The following is a 12,930-nucleotide window of genomic DNA, read 5'->3' on the forward strand; positions in this document are numbered from 1 at the left end:
ATTGAGGACGAGAAAAAAAGGATCAGCCATGATTGAATGGCAGAGCAGACTCAATGTGCCAGATGACCTAATTCTGCTCCTATGTCTTATGGTCTTATAAACCCTCAGTGTCACTTCCTTGCATTTATATTGTATTCCCCTTGAAATAAATGCCAATGTTGCATTTGCCTTCTTTACCACAGACTCAACCTGTAAATTAACCTTTTGGGAGTCTTGCACGAAGGCCCAAAATCCCTCTGAACCTCTGATGTTTGAACCTTCTCCCCATTTAGATGATAGTTCATACTATTGTTTCTTTTGCCAAAATGCATTTTTATACATTTCCCAACCCTGTGTTCTATCTGCCATATTTTTGCCCATTCTTCCAATTTGTATATGTCCTGCTGCAATTGCATTGCTTCCTCAGCACTACCTACCCATCCACCTATCTTCATATCATTCACAAATTTTGTCACAAAGCCATTAATTCCATTAACTAAATCATATTGGCAAATAGTAGATTAGGAAATTACATTAAAACATTTTTTCAATGTACAAACAATAGAAGTTTTTTTTTAAAAATTAGAACTCTAAACTAATATAGATTCTATGGAGAAATTAAAAAAAATCCATGAGTAAAAATTATCCACTACAGGTAAGAAGGTTATGGGCAGTATTATATTAACAAATGTTTGATAAGCAGGAAGGAAGTGTATAATAAGATGGAGTATTGAGCAGTTCAGGCATCATTAGTGGAGACAGTTAATAACCAGGTAGAGATGTGGCCTGTAGTATGTTAGCTATGATCATATTTTATAGTGGACCAAGCTTGAAAGTAAGTCCATAGGTGATAGAATCAGTTTAGTATTGAGTTGAGTGAAGTGACCTATGCTGGCTCAGGACCCTGGTGGTTGACGGGTCATAATTTGGGGTGAACCAAATTTAATGGGATTATATTATGGACCATGCAACAGTCTGCATGATTTTAAGAAAAAAAAATTGTGGAGAGATTACATACTGTTGCAAGAAACACAAGGTTGTGATATTGGTTGATTTTAACTTTTGACATATTGACTGGGTGGGACTCCTATACTGTAAAAGGACTGGAGGGCTTAGAGTTTGGCAAATGTGTTCAGGGAAGTTTCCTTAATCAATACATAGATGTTCCAATGAGAAAGTGTGCAATATCATTCTCCTATTCAGGAATGAGATAGGACAAGTGACAGAAGTTTGTGTAAGGGAACACTTTGCATCTATTGATCATAATGTCATGCATTTCAAGGTATTTATGGAAAGGGATAGGTCTGATCCTTGGCTTAAGATTCCAAATTGGAGAAAAAGCAATTTTGATGGTGTCAGAAGGATCTGGCAGTTGTGGAATGGGACAGGCTGCTTTCTGGTAAAGATGTACTTGGTAAGTGGGAGGCCTTTAAAAGTGAAATTTTGAAAGTACAAAGCTTATATGCGCCTGTCAGAATAAAAAAGTAAGGATAAGAGGTTTAGAGGACCTTGGTTTTCGAGAGATATTGAGGCCCTGGTTAAAAAAAAATGGAGGTGCATAGCAGGAAAAGGCAGGTAAGGTGAAGGAGAATCCTAAGGGCTGCTACAGATATGTTTAGTGTAAAAGAATAGCAAAGGACAAAATTGGTCATCTGGAAGATCAGAATGGTAATCCATGTGTGGAGCCAAAAGAGATGGAGGAGATCTTACATGGATTTTTGCATTTGTATTTTCTCAGGAGATGGACACAGAGTCAATAGATATGAGGCAGAGCAGCAGAGAGATTATGGATTACAGAGGAGGAGGTGTTGGCGGTCCTGAAGCTGCTCAAGGTGGATATATCCCCGGAGTCTGACAGGTGTTTCCTTGGACCTTGGGGGAGGCAAGTACAGAAATTGCTGGGGCCCTAGCAGAGATATTTAAAACACCCTTAGTGAAAGGTGGGGTACCGAAGAATTGGAAGATAGTTAATGTTGTTCTCTTGTTTAAGAAAGGCCCTAAGCATAAACCAGGAAATTATAGGGTGGTGAGCCTGATATCAGTAGTGGCAAAGCTACTGGAAGGCATTCTAAGACAATGGCTACATGAGTATGTGGATAGACAGGGATTACTCAGCGTGGCTTGGTGCATGGTAGGCTGTGTCTAACCAATCTTATAGAGTTTATTGAAGATGTTACCAGGAAAGGTGATGAAGGCAAGGCAGTGAGTGAACGTTGTCTACATGACTTTGGCAAGGCATTTGACAAAATCCCGCATGGGTGGGGGTTAAGAAGGTCCAGTCGCTTGGCATTCAAATGAGGTAGGAAATTGGATTAGACATTGGCTTTTCAAGAAAAACCAGAGAATGATAGTAGATGGTTGGTTCTATGACTGGAGGCTTGTGATTTGTGGAGTGGCACGAGGTCAGTGCTGGGTCCGTTGTTGTTTGTAATCTATATCAACAATCTAGATAATAATGTGGTTAACTGGATCAACAAATTTGTGTATCGCACCAACATTGATGGTGTAGTGGACAGCGAGGAAGATTATCAAACCTTGCAGTGGAATCTGAACCAGCTGGAAAAATGGGCTGACAAATGGCAGATGGAATTTAATGCAGAAAAGTGCTGCTCTTTGGGAGGACAAACCAGGGTAGGGGTCTTATACATTGAACAGTCAGGCACCGAGGAGTGCAGTAGAACAAAGGAATCTGGGAATACAGGTCCATAATTCATCGAAAGTGGCATCACAAGTAGATAGGGTTGTTAAATCTTTTGGCACAGTGGCCTTCGTAGATCAAAGCCCTGAGTACAGGAGTTGGGATGTTGAAGTTGTAAAAGACCTTGGTGAGGCCTAATTTGGAATATAGTGTGTAGTTTTGTTCATCTACCTACCAAGAAAGATGTAAATAGGTTTGAGAGCTTGCAGAGAAAACTTACAAGAATGTTGCAGGACAGAATCAGAATCAGGTTTAATATCACTAGCATATGTCATGAAAGTTGTTAACATCGGGCAGCAGTGCAATGCAATGTATGATAAATGCAGATTAAATAAATTACAGTATGTGTATACATGTAAACTGAATAGCAAAATCAAAAATACTAGTGCAAAGACAAAAATGGAAGACTTGACTTATAAGGAAAGATTGAATAGGTTAGAACTTTATTCCCTGGAACTCAGAAGATTGAGGGGAGATTTGATAGAGGTATACAAAACTATGGGGAGTATAAATAGGATAAATGCAAACAGGCTTCTCCACTGAGGTTGGTTGGAATGACAACTAGAGGTTATGGATTTAAGGTGAAAGGTGAAATGTTTATGGGGAATATGAGGGGAAACTTCAGGTGAGAGTGTGGAGCAAGCTGCCAGTGCAATTGATGACTACACTTTCAATGTTCAAGAGAAGTTTGAACAGGACCATGGACAAGAGCAGTATGGAGGGCTATGCTCTGTGTGTAGGTCGCTGAGATGAAGGGGTTTAAATGGTTCGGCATGGATTGGATGGGCTGATGGATCTGTTTCTCTGCTGCTCTGTGATGCATGAGTACAGTGTCTGATGTCACCATTTCTATCACCTTTTAGAAAACCATCTCACCTTGCCATTTCTTTTTGACCTGTAGTCATGTGTAAACGGGGCGGAGCACAGTAGCCACATCTGGCAAGAACCTGGTATAGTAACTGACAAATACTACAGAAGGACCACAACTGTGATATGCCCTTTGGCCTGCCAGCATCCACCACTGCTTAAATTTTCACAGCGCACTTGTATAATCCCTATGCATCAATAGTGTGACCAAAGTAAAAGATGCTTGGTTTAAAGAATTCACGCTTGCTATGTCATGCTGTGAGTCCATAATCTTCTAATCTTTTTAACACTGTTTTGAGATTTTGGAGATGTTCTTTGTCATCTTTACTGGTAACAATGATGTCATCCAGGTAACACTAAACAGCTTTGCACCATCTGGTCCATAGCTTCCTGTGGACTGAAAGTGCAGATGCCTATTATAGAGACAAAACCCTTTGTGAGTATTTATAGTCCGAAACACTTTGGACTCTCCTTCCGTCTCCGTTGGTAGCTGTGACTCAGCTAAATCCACTTGGTTTAAGTGCTCCCCTCAAGAAAGGTACTGCAAAGATAACCTCTCTCCTGGGCAGGGGGCATTGATCTACTTCAGTACTGAATTGAGAGTGACTTTAAGATCATCACAGATCCTGATGGACCCATTCTTCTTTGCTATTGGGAACATTAGCACTGTTTATGGGCTCCATTAAACCTTGGGAAGAATTCCTTCAGCCTTCAGTCAATCTAGCTTACTGGCTATTTTATCATGGATAGTATAAGCAACCAGACGGGCTTTGTAAAACTTGGGTGTGGCATGTTCCTTTAACACTGTTTACCCTTGAGATGGTTGAGTTTTCAAGTGCCATTCTTGAACACTACTGTGGCATCATCCAGTAATTTTCTTAATTTAGTTTCAGTTGACTCTATTACAGAGGATGCAGCATGTATGGATCTCAAGGGATGGATCTCCAATCAAGTTGTAATTGTCTCAGCCACTCATGTCCCAATATTAGTAGTCCTCCTGTTTTTTTAAACCACACACGAGCCACAAGTTCATTGTGGCTTATTGGTTTTTGTATTTCACTGTTACAAATGTCATTACCACAGAAATGAGCTTTTCTCCAGTATAAGGTCTTCTTGGATATCTGCAGACTTCAGTCAAAATCTTTGGAATGCCACTCAAACTCATTTTCTGGAATGACTGAAACAGCTGAACCAGTTTCCAATTCCATCTTTAATTACTTTGGCACTCACCTCTAAGGCAAGCCATATTGCTCGTCTATTGATAATTTTCACATTGTAAATCTCAAGCCTACACAGTTCTCTGTGTTACTCTCATCGTTATCATTTTTTCATCAACAACATGAAGATTAATGCTCTTTTTGAAATTGCAACTTGACTTTTCATCTTTTTTCTCTTCCTGAGCTGTCCATTTATTTTAGTCTGCCCGACATGGTCTTTGTATGAGTCTTGTTGCTTTTTCTGTAAGTTTTGCCTTTAAATCTGCATTGGTATGGTGTATGTGAGCCCCTGCCACAATGGAAACAGAAGTTTTTTCTGCCAGCCAAGTTAATCATTACAATTTCATTCATGCTCACTTTCATTCCCCACTGCAACTCAATTGTGTCTGTCTGCTGTTTGCATTGATACAGCTATTTCAACTGCTACTTTAAAGGTAAGCTATGCTTCAGTTAGGAGCTGTTTTTGAATGCTTTCTTATAAGATTCCACAAACTAAATGGTCTCTCAATGCATTATTAAGCCCATTACAGAACTCTCAATGCTCAAACAACTTCTACAATTCAGCCACCATTCACTGAAGTGGACTACCTTTTGCTTCTGCTTATGAAACCTAAAATATTCTGCAATCAACAATGTTTTCAGTTCTAATTGTTCCTGCATTACTTTCACAATATCAGGAAAGCTCATTTCAGTTGGTTTGGTGAGCAGTCAAACTTCTCCTCAAACTATATTCATTTAAAAGCTATGCACTCAGCAAAATTGGCACATTCTCCTCATCAGCTATTTCATTTGCCCAATCCATTCAGTATACAAAATCCAAGTTGTCTCTTGAGTAATCATATGCATTACTCTTTTCAATATAGCCAGCGATTTCTCCTATTTTTATATAAGATTATTATCATCCGGTTTATGAACAGTTGAGTTTATCTGTTTGCTGCCTTTATTAAATCCAAACTTCCATTTTTCCAAAGAGCATGGGCTGCACTCTTTATTTTTTACTCAACTATTTCTCACAGGTGTTTTTTTTTTAATTTGAATGTGTTGCTATGTTTCAACAGGACTAGTCATCCCTGGTTCATTTAGAAAATAACTCGTCACCACCGCTATGTTTTGTAGCTCCAAAACATTAAACTAATTGCAAGAAAAAAAAAACAGGAATCCAAGAATGCGTCTTAATTTTGTTTTTACTTTAAGTGAGGCGCATACGTTTGACATGGTAGCATTTTGACGTATGCAATTCACGTATTTTACATATAATCCATAATGAATTATTTAAGGAAATAAAGAATGCTTACTGAAACAATATAATTACTATATTGCTCAAATATTACTAAAATATCACATGCACAACAATGATCAAGACCACAAATGTGGCACAAAGACCACAGTCTATCAGGCAGTGGTAGTCTCTATTGTTTCCTTTGCTTCTGACCCATTGATCACTTACAGGAACCACCTCAAAGCATTAGAGAGGAACAACTAATATTTTGTTTTCACAAGATCCTCCAAATCCACCTGCTATCAAATATCAACAACATCACTCAGGCCAATATCCCTACTCAAATGTCCTAATTACAAAGAACAATGCAGCAAGGTGAACTTCAGCCATACCATGGAAAGTGAATAGGAGGCATGAGCTCATTCAAGATCAAAATCTGACTAAATAGTTGAGTAGGTGAAGGTTGCTTGACCTATTCCAGTTTTCATCTCTTGCTCATTGTTAATTTGACATGATTTTAAGGGTTGGTTGAAATTTAACTCACATCTTCAAAGAGGACTATTCACTTGATATCAAACATCAATAATTGAAGCTGATACAATCAGCTCATACTCTCTCAGAGGCCAACACATTACAAAATGATGGAAGCACCACCTGACGTTTAAAGCTATGCTTAAATAAGAAGCATTTACTCTTGATTATGACTTCACAGAAATTTTCATTCTATATTATGATTGCACAGAATTTTCACACTGAAACTTTCCTTGATCCTTACAACAAAACATATGCTGAAAGATCCTTATTTTCATACAAAATCAGAAATCAAGCAAAAACTCATAATTAATTACCTGAGTCATAATGTCTCTCGTGGTTGTTGACCTCCCCTTCCTGGTGGTGGTAGTGGCCATTGTGGTTGTAGTTTCCATGATGGTAGTTGATACTTCATGTGGTTTTGATGTGGTTGTTGTTTCTGTTGTCATCGAAGACACTTCCCCTACTAATCTCACGTTTCCTTCTATTCTGATATTTGGGTCATTTTCAGCGGCCATATTAAGCACCTTCAAGCCATTGTAGTACAGGCCAGTTAGCTGACCCTGGAATGGACGATCTTTATCCTTGCCACCAATTTTTATAGTTGCTTGGCTATTGAAGATTGTAAGCTGTCGTCCTGTGGAAACATCGTTACATATATAGGGAAAATGTTGAATGTGGACTTAATTAAATTAGGAATTTTATTTTACATTTATGTGAAGTAACAAATAATTTATGAGATGATTAAGGACTGCAATAAATTACTTAAAAATACTATGAAGAGTAATTTATTGCTCTGATGGAATATATGAAAAATGTAGAACTTCAGTAAATATTCTCTTGGATTAACTGAATTATTTTGGTTGCTTAAAGGGCAATCAGATCTGCTTCTTTCTATTTACCTTGGCACAGCATTCTTTCCAATGCAATTTTTATGGAATTTGGAGTACAAACATACAGGTATAACAATACAGTTGCTTCACAAAAACAATACACGTTGTAAGAGCATATGAGAATGTTTGATTGCCTTCCAGCAAGCCTACCTTTGGTTCAAAATTTTAAAAAAACAAAACCAGCAATGCAGATGTGAACTTACAAGAGACACATAAAATGAGATAATTAGGTGAAACATTTCACTCCAACAGAACAAACCTTTTCAACAGTATCACTTCTTGATTTGTGACAAAAATCATTTATTATCTGTTTAAAGGGTTCAGTTTTAGCACAGCAAAAGCATGCAGCAAATGTCAGTTTTTATTGTTAACTTCTTTTCATACTATAATTCCTTCAAATGTTTGAAATAAACGTTAAAGGGACTTCAGATCTTCTTTCCAATTCACATGTTGCACTATTTAAGTTATATATAGTTTAAAAGGACGTTGTTGCAGAAATGTAAACATGGATCACTGCTAATTGTACATCCTTTAATGATTAAATTTAGACATAGTAAACATATTCTGAACAGGATTTATTACTGTTTGTTAAATGTCTAGGATTAATGTTGTACATTGATCACAATTAGAAAACTATATTTAACAGTCCCTTTAACCTTAAGTTAATGGGGTATCCTTATTAAACTGTTGATATTTCATAATGGGAAAATAATTTTTCAACACGCAATGCAATAATTCTAACTATTGTTTAAAACATTGTGTTTTATTTAATTTTACTGGCAATTTATATTTTAAGTTTATTAGTGTTACAATCCAACACTACTTGGTTATGTTCAAATTATTTTTTATTTGAAGTTTTAATCAATGTTTTTACCTTTGTCGAGTAGCCAATCATCAACTACTCGACCAAGTCGATATGGGATTCGCTGTCTAGCAATCGCCAGGCGTTCGTTATCATTGTTTCCTTTAAAGTTTAAAGAGACATTTCATTGGTTAAAATCTGTAACGTCAAAGGTTAAAGGTTAATACTTAAATCTTGAGCTATACAGTTGTCACATGAATTTTGAATTTGGTAGTTTAAGAAATGCTATCTACAACATTTCAAGTTTCAAATTTTTCAGGCAGTTATTTTTTTAGCAAACAAAATTATTGTATTAATTAAGAATTAGAAAGCTGCATCACCTCCTAAGTTATTGAAGTTATATTATAGACAAACCGAAAACAACAAATTAAATCATATCATATAACAACTTTACAAAAATATTCATCTGACTGCTAGTTTTGAAGAGAGCCCATATTATCTAGTTAAATCTTGATTCAATTGTCTGATTTATTTGTGTTCACTGTAACTCTTCTTCATGTTAGTCTTGTAACAAAAAACTATAAAAACTTAATGCCTGTGACATGCACTTTCTTTCCATGCCTTAACACAGAGCTCATATTAATTTTTCTTTTGTATTCTAAAATTTAAAAAAAATACATAATTCAAACTTGAAAAGCATAAGGTGGTAAAATGGTTTCTAATAATTCTTAAAATTCATTAAACTTATTATCAACAATACAAAACTATAGTGCTCCAATAAATACTGCACAAAACATAAGTGTAGATAGCAATACTGATTTTAATATAAGGTAAATGAGGCTTTGACAAAAGCATCTGTAAATTTAATGATCCATTTCTTTCCCAGTTGACATTATGCAACTGATTAATTAAAAAATACAGTAAAGTAATTGAAATGGTTTTGGTTACTTCTTGCTGAATTAATTTCTACAATTCAAATGATTCTGAAATTAAGTTTTATTTGCTATATCTGCATTTATTCTACAGAGACAACACACACACACACACACACACACACACACACACACGTACACATTGCTACATGACTTTGCTATTCCATTAAAATGATACTATATGAAGTTTTCAAAATTTCTTCTCAAGTCCCTCAGGACTGTAGATCATGGCAAAATATTGGCCAACTACCCAATATGAATTGATTGGTCAATTTTTAATAAGTAATCATGAAGGATTATGATATTCCCTCAAGCTGGCCACTTCAATGCTGGGACACCTAATGAGTAGCTGCAACTGAGATACAATTCATTAATTCCTTTCAAATTAAAAATAACTAAACAGGGAAAAAATGCCTGCCACATGACACTAAATCTCTGGATTATGTATATTTATCATATATAAGTTTCAAGATTACTTTCTTGAAATGAGTCAAGACTTCAATCAGAAAAAAATACGGCTTTTCCAGAATATGCTAGAATTATTAAAATAACTCAAAGTAGTTTGTGAGAAAGAATGCATATTTATGCTTAGTTACTGTTTCCTTTTTAATGTTTTGTGAATGCCTGTGAAGTCTATTTTTCTATTTCTAAACTACTCCAGGAAACACCTGAGAAATCCACAGTTTTTCACACCACAGTTGTCAAAGTCTATATTGCTTTATCTGAGTGACATACCTCATCTATTATGGTACATAGGCTTTCAGGTTTCTGCCATGAAATCTGTTTGCTACTTCAATGGAAGATGACTTGAAAAAGATTTGGTTTGGATAAAAGATGATCATCCAGAGGCTGTGGAATGACATTGCCCTTGCTGATTGAATTCCTCACACCTCCATTCTTTCACTGAACAGACAATATTTTGTCACATTGTAGTATATTAATTCTGTATGAACAGGTAGACTTCAAGGGAATAACAGTAATTTAACACATTCTGAGAAAGCAGTGAAAAGTGAAAGGTCAAACCTTTGAATCAGAACTAAAATTGGCAGCGGAATTGAGAAGAAGCAGTGAGAAAAGAAATCTTAATCATATCTTCATATCTGTGGGTCAGATGGAATAGACTAGCTATGTCAAGCCAACGGCTGTGTGTTTTTGCTTTCCCCAGTGTATTATATTGTCACTACTGAAATCTAATTCTGTTTTGCCCTCTCTCAAATAAAGGTGTCAGTCATTTGACATGAACCAGCAGTATCATTATTGAAAGGCAATGAAGGAGAGAGATGATAAGTTGTTGAAGCAACAGAAGAAAATAACTAAAATAAAGCCAAAGCATATGTTCTACCTTAACAAATGCCCTTTTTCTTTACTATTTTGCTCTAATTATTCTCTTTCCATGCCAGATCTAACTAATGTCAATCATCACTGTCATTCTCAGTGCTTGTTCTATCATTGCATGTTGCATCATCAATAGTGTAAAATTTAATGTATTGTAAGAGAATCCGCTAACATTTACTATGCAGTCTGAAAATGACATGTCACTATAATAGACAGTAGTTTATGTAATAGAAATGCAAGTACAATTTAAAGTACTGCATAGTAAGTACAGATGGATGTTTCTTAGGCTGTAATCAAGAAGATCAGATAAGCTATGAAAATTTGGAAGTCTTATAGCATCTATTTCAGTGGACACCTCAATTTTATTCTTCAAATAATTGTGACTACAATTTTCATTTTAAAAATTTTACCAGAATTAGAGGCTGCCCAAAAGAGATTCACCAGGCTAATTGGAATGAGAGGATCGTCTTCTTATCGTCCTATAGTGCATCAGATAGATACTTCATGATACCACTCCACAGAATTAATAGCAACATACAGATTTAGATTGTGGCTCTCAGTAGGACTAGATATCCATTAAGAAATATCAGGTGAAGACAGGAAAAATCTCACTAAATGGTAATATTGCTCTCTTTTATGCACCCTGGAAGCAAACTTTAAGGCAATACTTACTGTAAACTATTAGAAATCATTTGGAAAATAAATGGGGAAGAAGCATAATAATATATTAACTTCAAGTTATTTAAAATTTATATCAAAAATAGAATACAATATGAGGCTATTGGCCCATCATATTGCACCAGCATATATAAAACTACTCCACAATCAATGAATCACTTCCGTCCACTACCACCTCTGGCCATACATCCTAGGCACCTAGCACTCTGTAAAAATATACTATCTCTGACATCTCCTCTAAACTTTCCTCCTCCCACTTTACTACCTGGGAAAAAAAGTGCTGACTATCCACTCTCGTCTGTGCCTCTCATAATGTTGTCCACCATATTGCCTCTCATTTTCCTTCACTCCAAAATAAAAAAGTCCTAGCTTGATCAACCTTGCTTCATATTCTATAATCCAGGCAGCATCTTCCGCACTATCTCTAAAGCTTTCACATCCTTCCAGCAGGTTTGTGACATTTAGCTCTACTGGCTAAAGTATTCCATGATAAATCATTCTTCTCAACATTCAAAGATTTTTCAATGCCAGTGGAAACAAATGGCTTGGCATTTTTACCAAATCCAGAATATGCTTCTACTGTTGGTTAAAACTTTGAAGAACAACATCAAAGAGAAAAAATCATGCCTTTAGAACACCCCAGTGTACAAAATACCCTATTACGTATATGAAAATGTAATCCTCAGACTTAATATTTATTATCATGAAAACATAGCTTAATAATTTCACTGAGATACCATGGAGCAATAATAAGGGTCTCGGTCCAAAATGTCATCAGTTTATTCATTTCTGTGGATACTGCCTGACCTGCTGAGTTCGCCCAACATTTTGTGTACGTTGCTTTGGATTTCCAGCAGCTGCAGAATCCCTTGTCCTTATGATTTCATTAATTAATTTGTTTGTTCTATAAAATATTGTAATCATTTTGAACACCTAAAATGACAGCAAGGTGGGTTGAATATCATAAATCACCTCATATAGCTTCTGTGGTCCTGTTTCAATTTACTGAGAAGCTTCCTGTCAATTTTTCAATATTGATATTTTAAAGACATTTGAGGAGTTTAAATAAAAACCTCTGGTTAAAGATTGTTCTAAAGTCATAATATCATAACATTTAAGGCTATTCTGTTGGAATTTAATATGGAGTTAACAAGGGTGTACTATTTGTCTTGAGACCTGCCATTCTTGGTTTAAAACCATTTAAAATGTTAATATTTTGCATTTTGTCTGTTTTATCATTGTTTACAAAAATATAAGATTGATTTTTATGAAGGAAGATTGAGGTAGAGCGAGTAAAGAATGGAGATTCCCTAATAATTTCTGTATTGTTTATATATTTACTAAACTATAGCAAAAGGCAGCTAATGAAGAATAACAAATGTAAATTTCCATAGCGTCCAGGTCTTAACTTCAAGAGCTCTCTGTTTTCACAACAATCCTTTTCTTCCCCACAGCCCCCCACAAACTGCAGTGAATTAATGTAAATGTCAGAAAATCTCTCACTTGCTACATCACAAATATTTTGACCTATACTCCTATTTGAACTGAACCAGTGCAAGCAGTTCAGCCAGAACCTGCTATCCTCATCAGCCATACAGAACCACCGCCCAAATTCTCTCATTACCTCGTCCAAGTGCTGAAGGACAATCTTCAGAATGCTGCCATTCTGAAACATTTTACAATAAATTAAAATTCAATAAATAATGAAAAAGTTTAAAGTTATTTATTAAAAACCACAAATGAGTATAAATTTTACAAAGCAAAATGAATAAGTTGATC

General features: G+C 35.8%; 1 protein-coding gene across 24 annotated transcripts in view; it reads right to left on the reverse strand.

Annotated features, from left to right (window-relative positions):
• Nucleotides 1-12,930, reverse strand: part of LOC140730474 (neurexin-1) — a 1,634,325-nt gene that overhangs the window by 112,914 nt on the left and 1,508,481 nt on the right. For 22 of the 24 annotated variants that reach the window (XM_073050928.1, XM_073050924.1, XM_073050929.1 and 19 more), the window contains 2 exons: nucleotides 8,279-8,368; nucleotides 6,829-7,148 (listed from right to left, as the gene is read on the reverse strand). In XM_073050928.1, the coding sequence (XP_072907029.1) occupies nucleotides 6,829-7,148; nucleotides 8,279-8,368 (410 nt within the window). The remainder of the gene's footprint in view (nucleotides 1-6,828; nucleotides 7,149-8,278; nucleotides 8,369-12,930) is intronic. The other 2 variants (XM_073050940.1, XM_073050947.1) reach the window with 1 other exon arrangement.

This window comes from Hemitrygon akajei, chromosome 7 (assembly GCF_048418815.1).
Source record: "Hemitrygon akajei chromosome 7, sHemAka1.3, whole genome shotgun sequence".
In the NCBI taxonomy this organism is placed as follows: Eukaryota; Metazoa; Chordata; class Chondrichthyes; order Myliobatiformes; family Dasyatidae; genus Hemitrygon; species Hemitrygon akajei.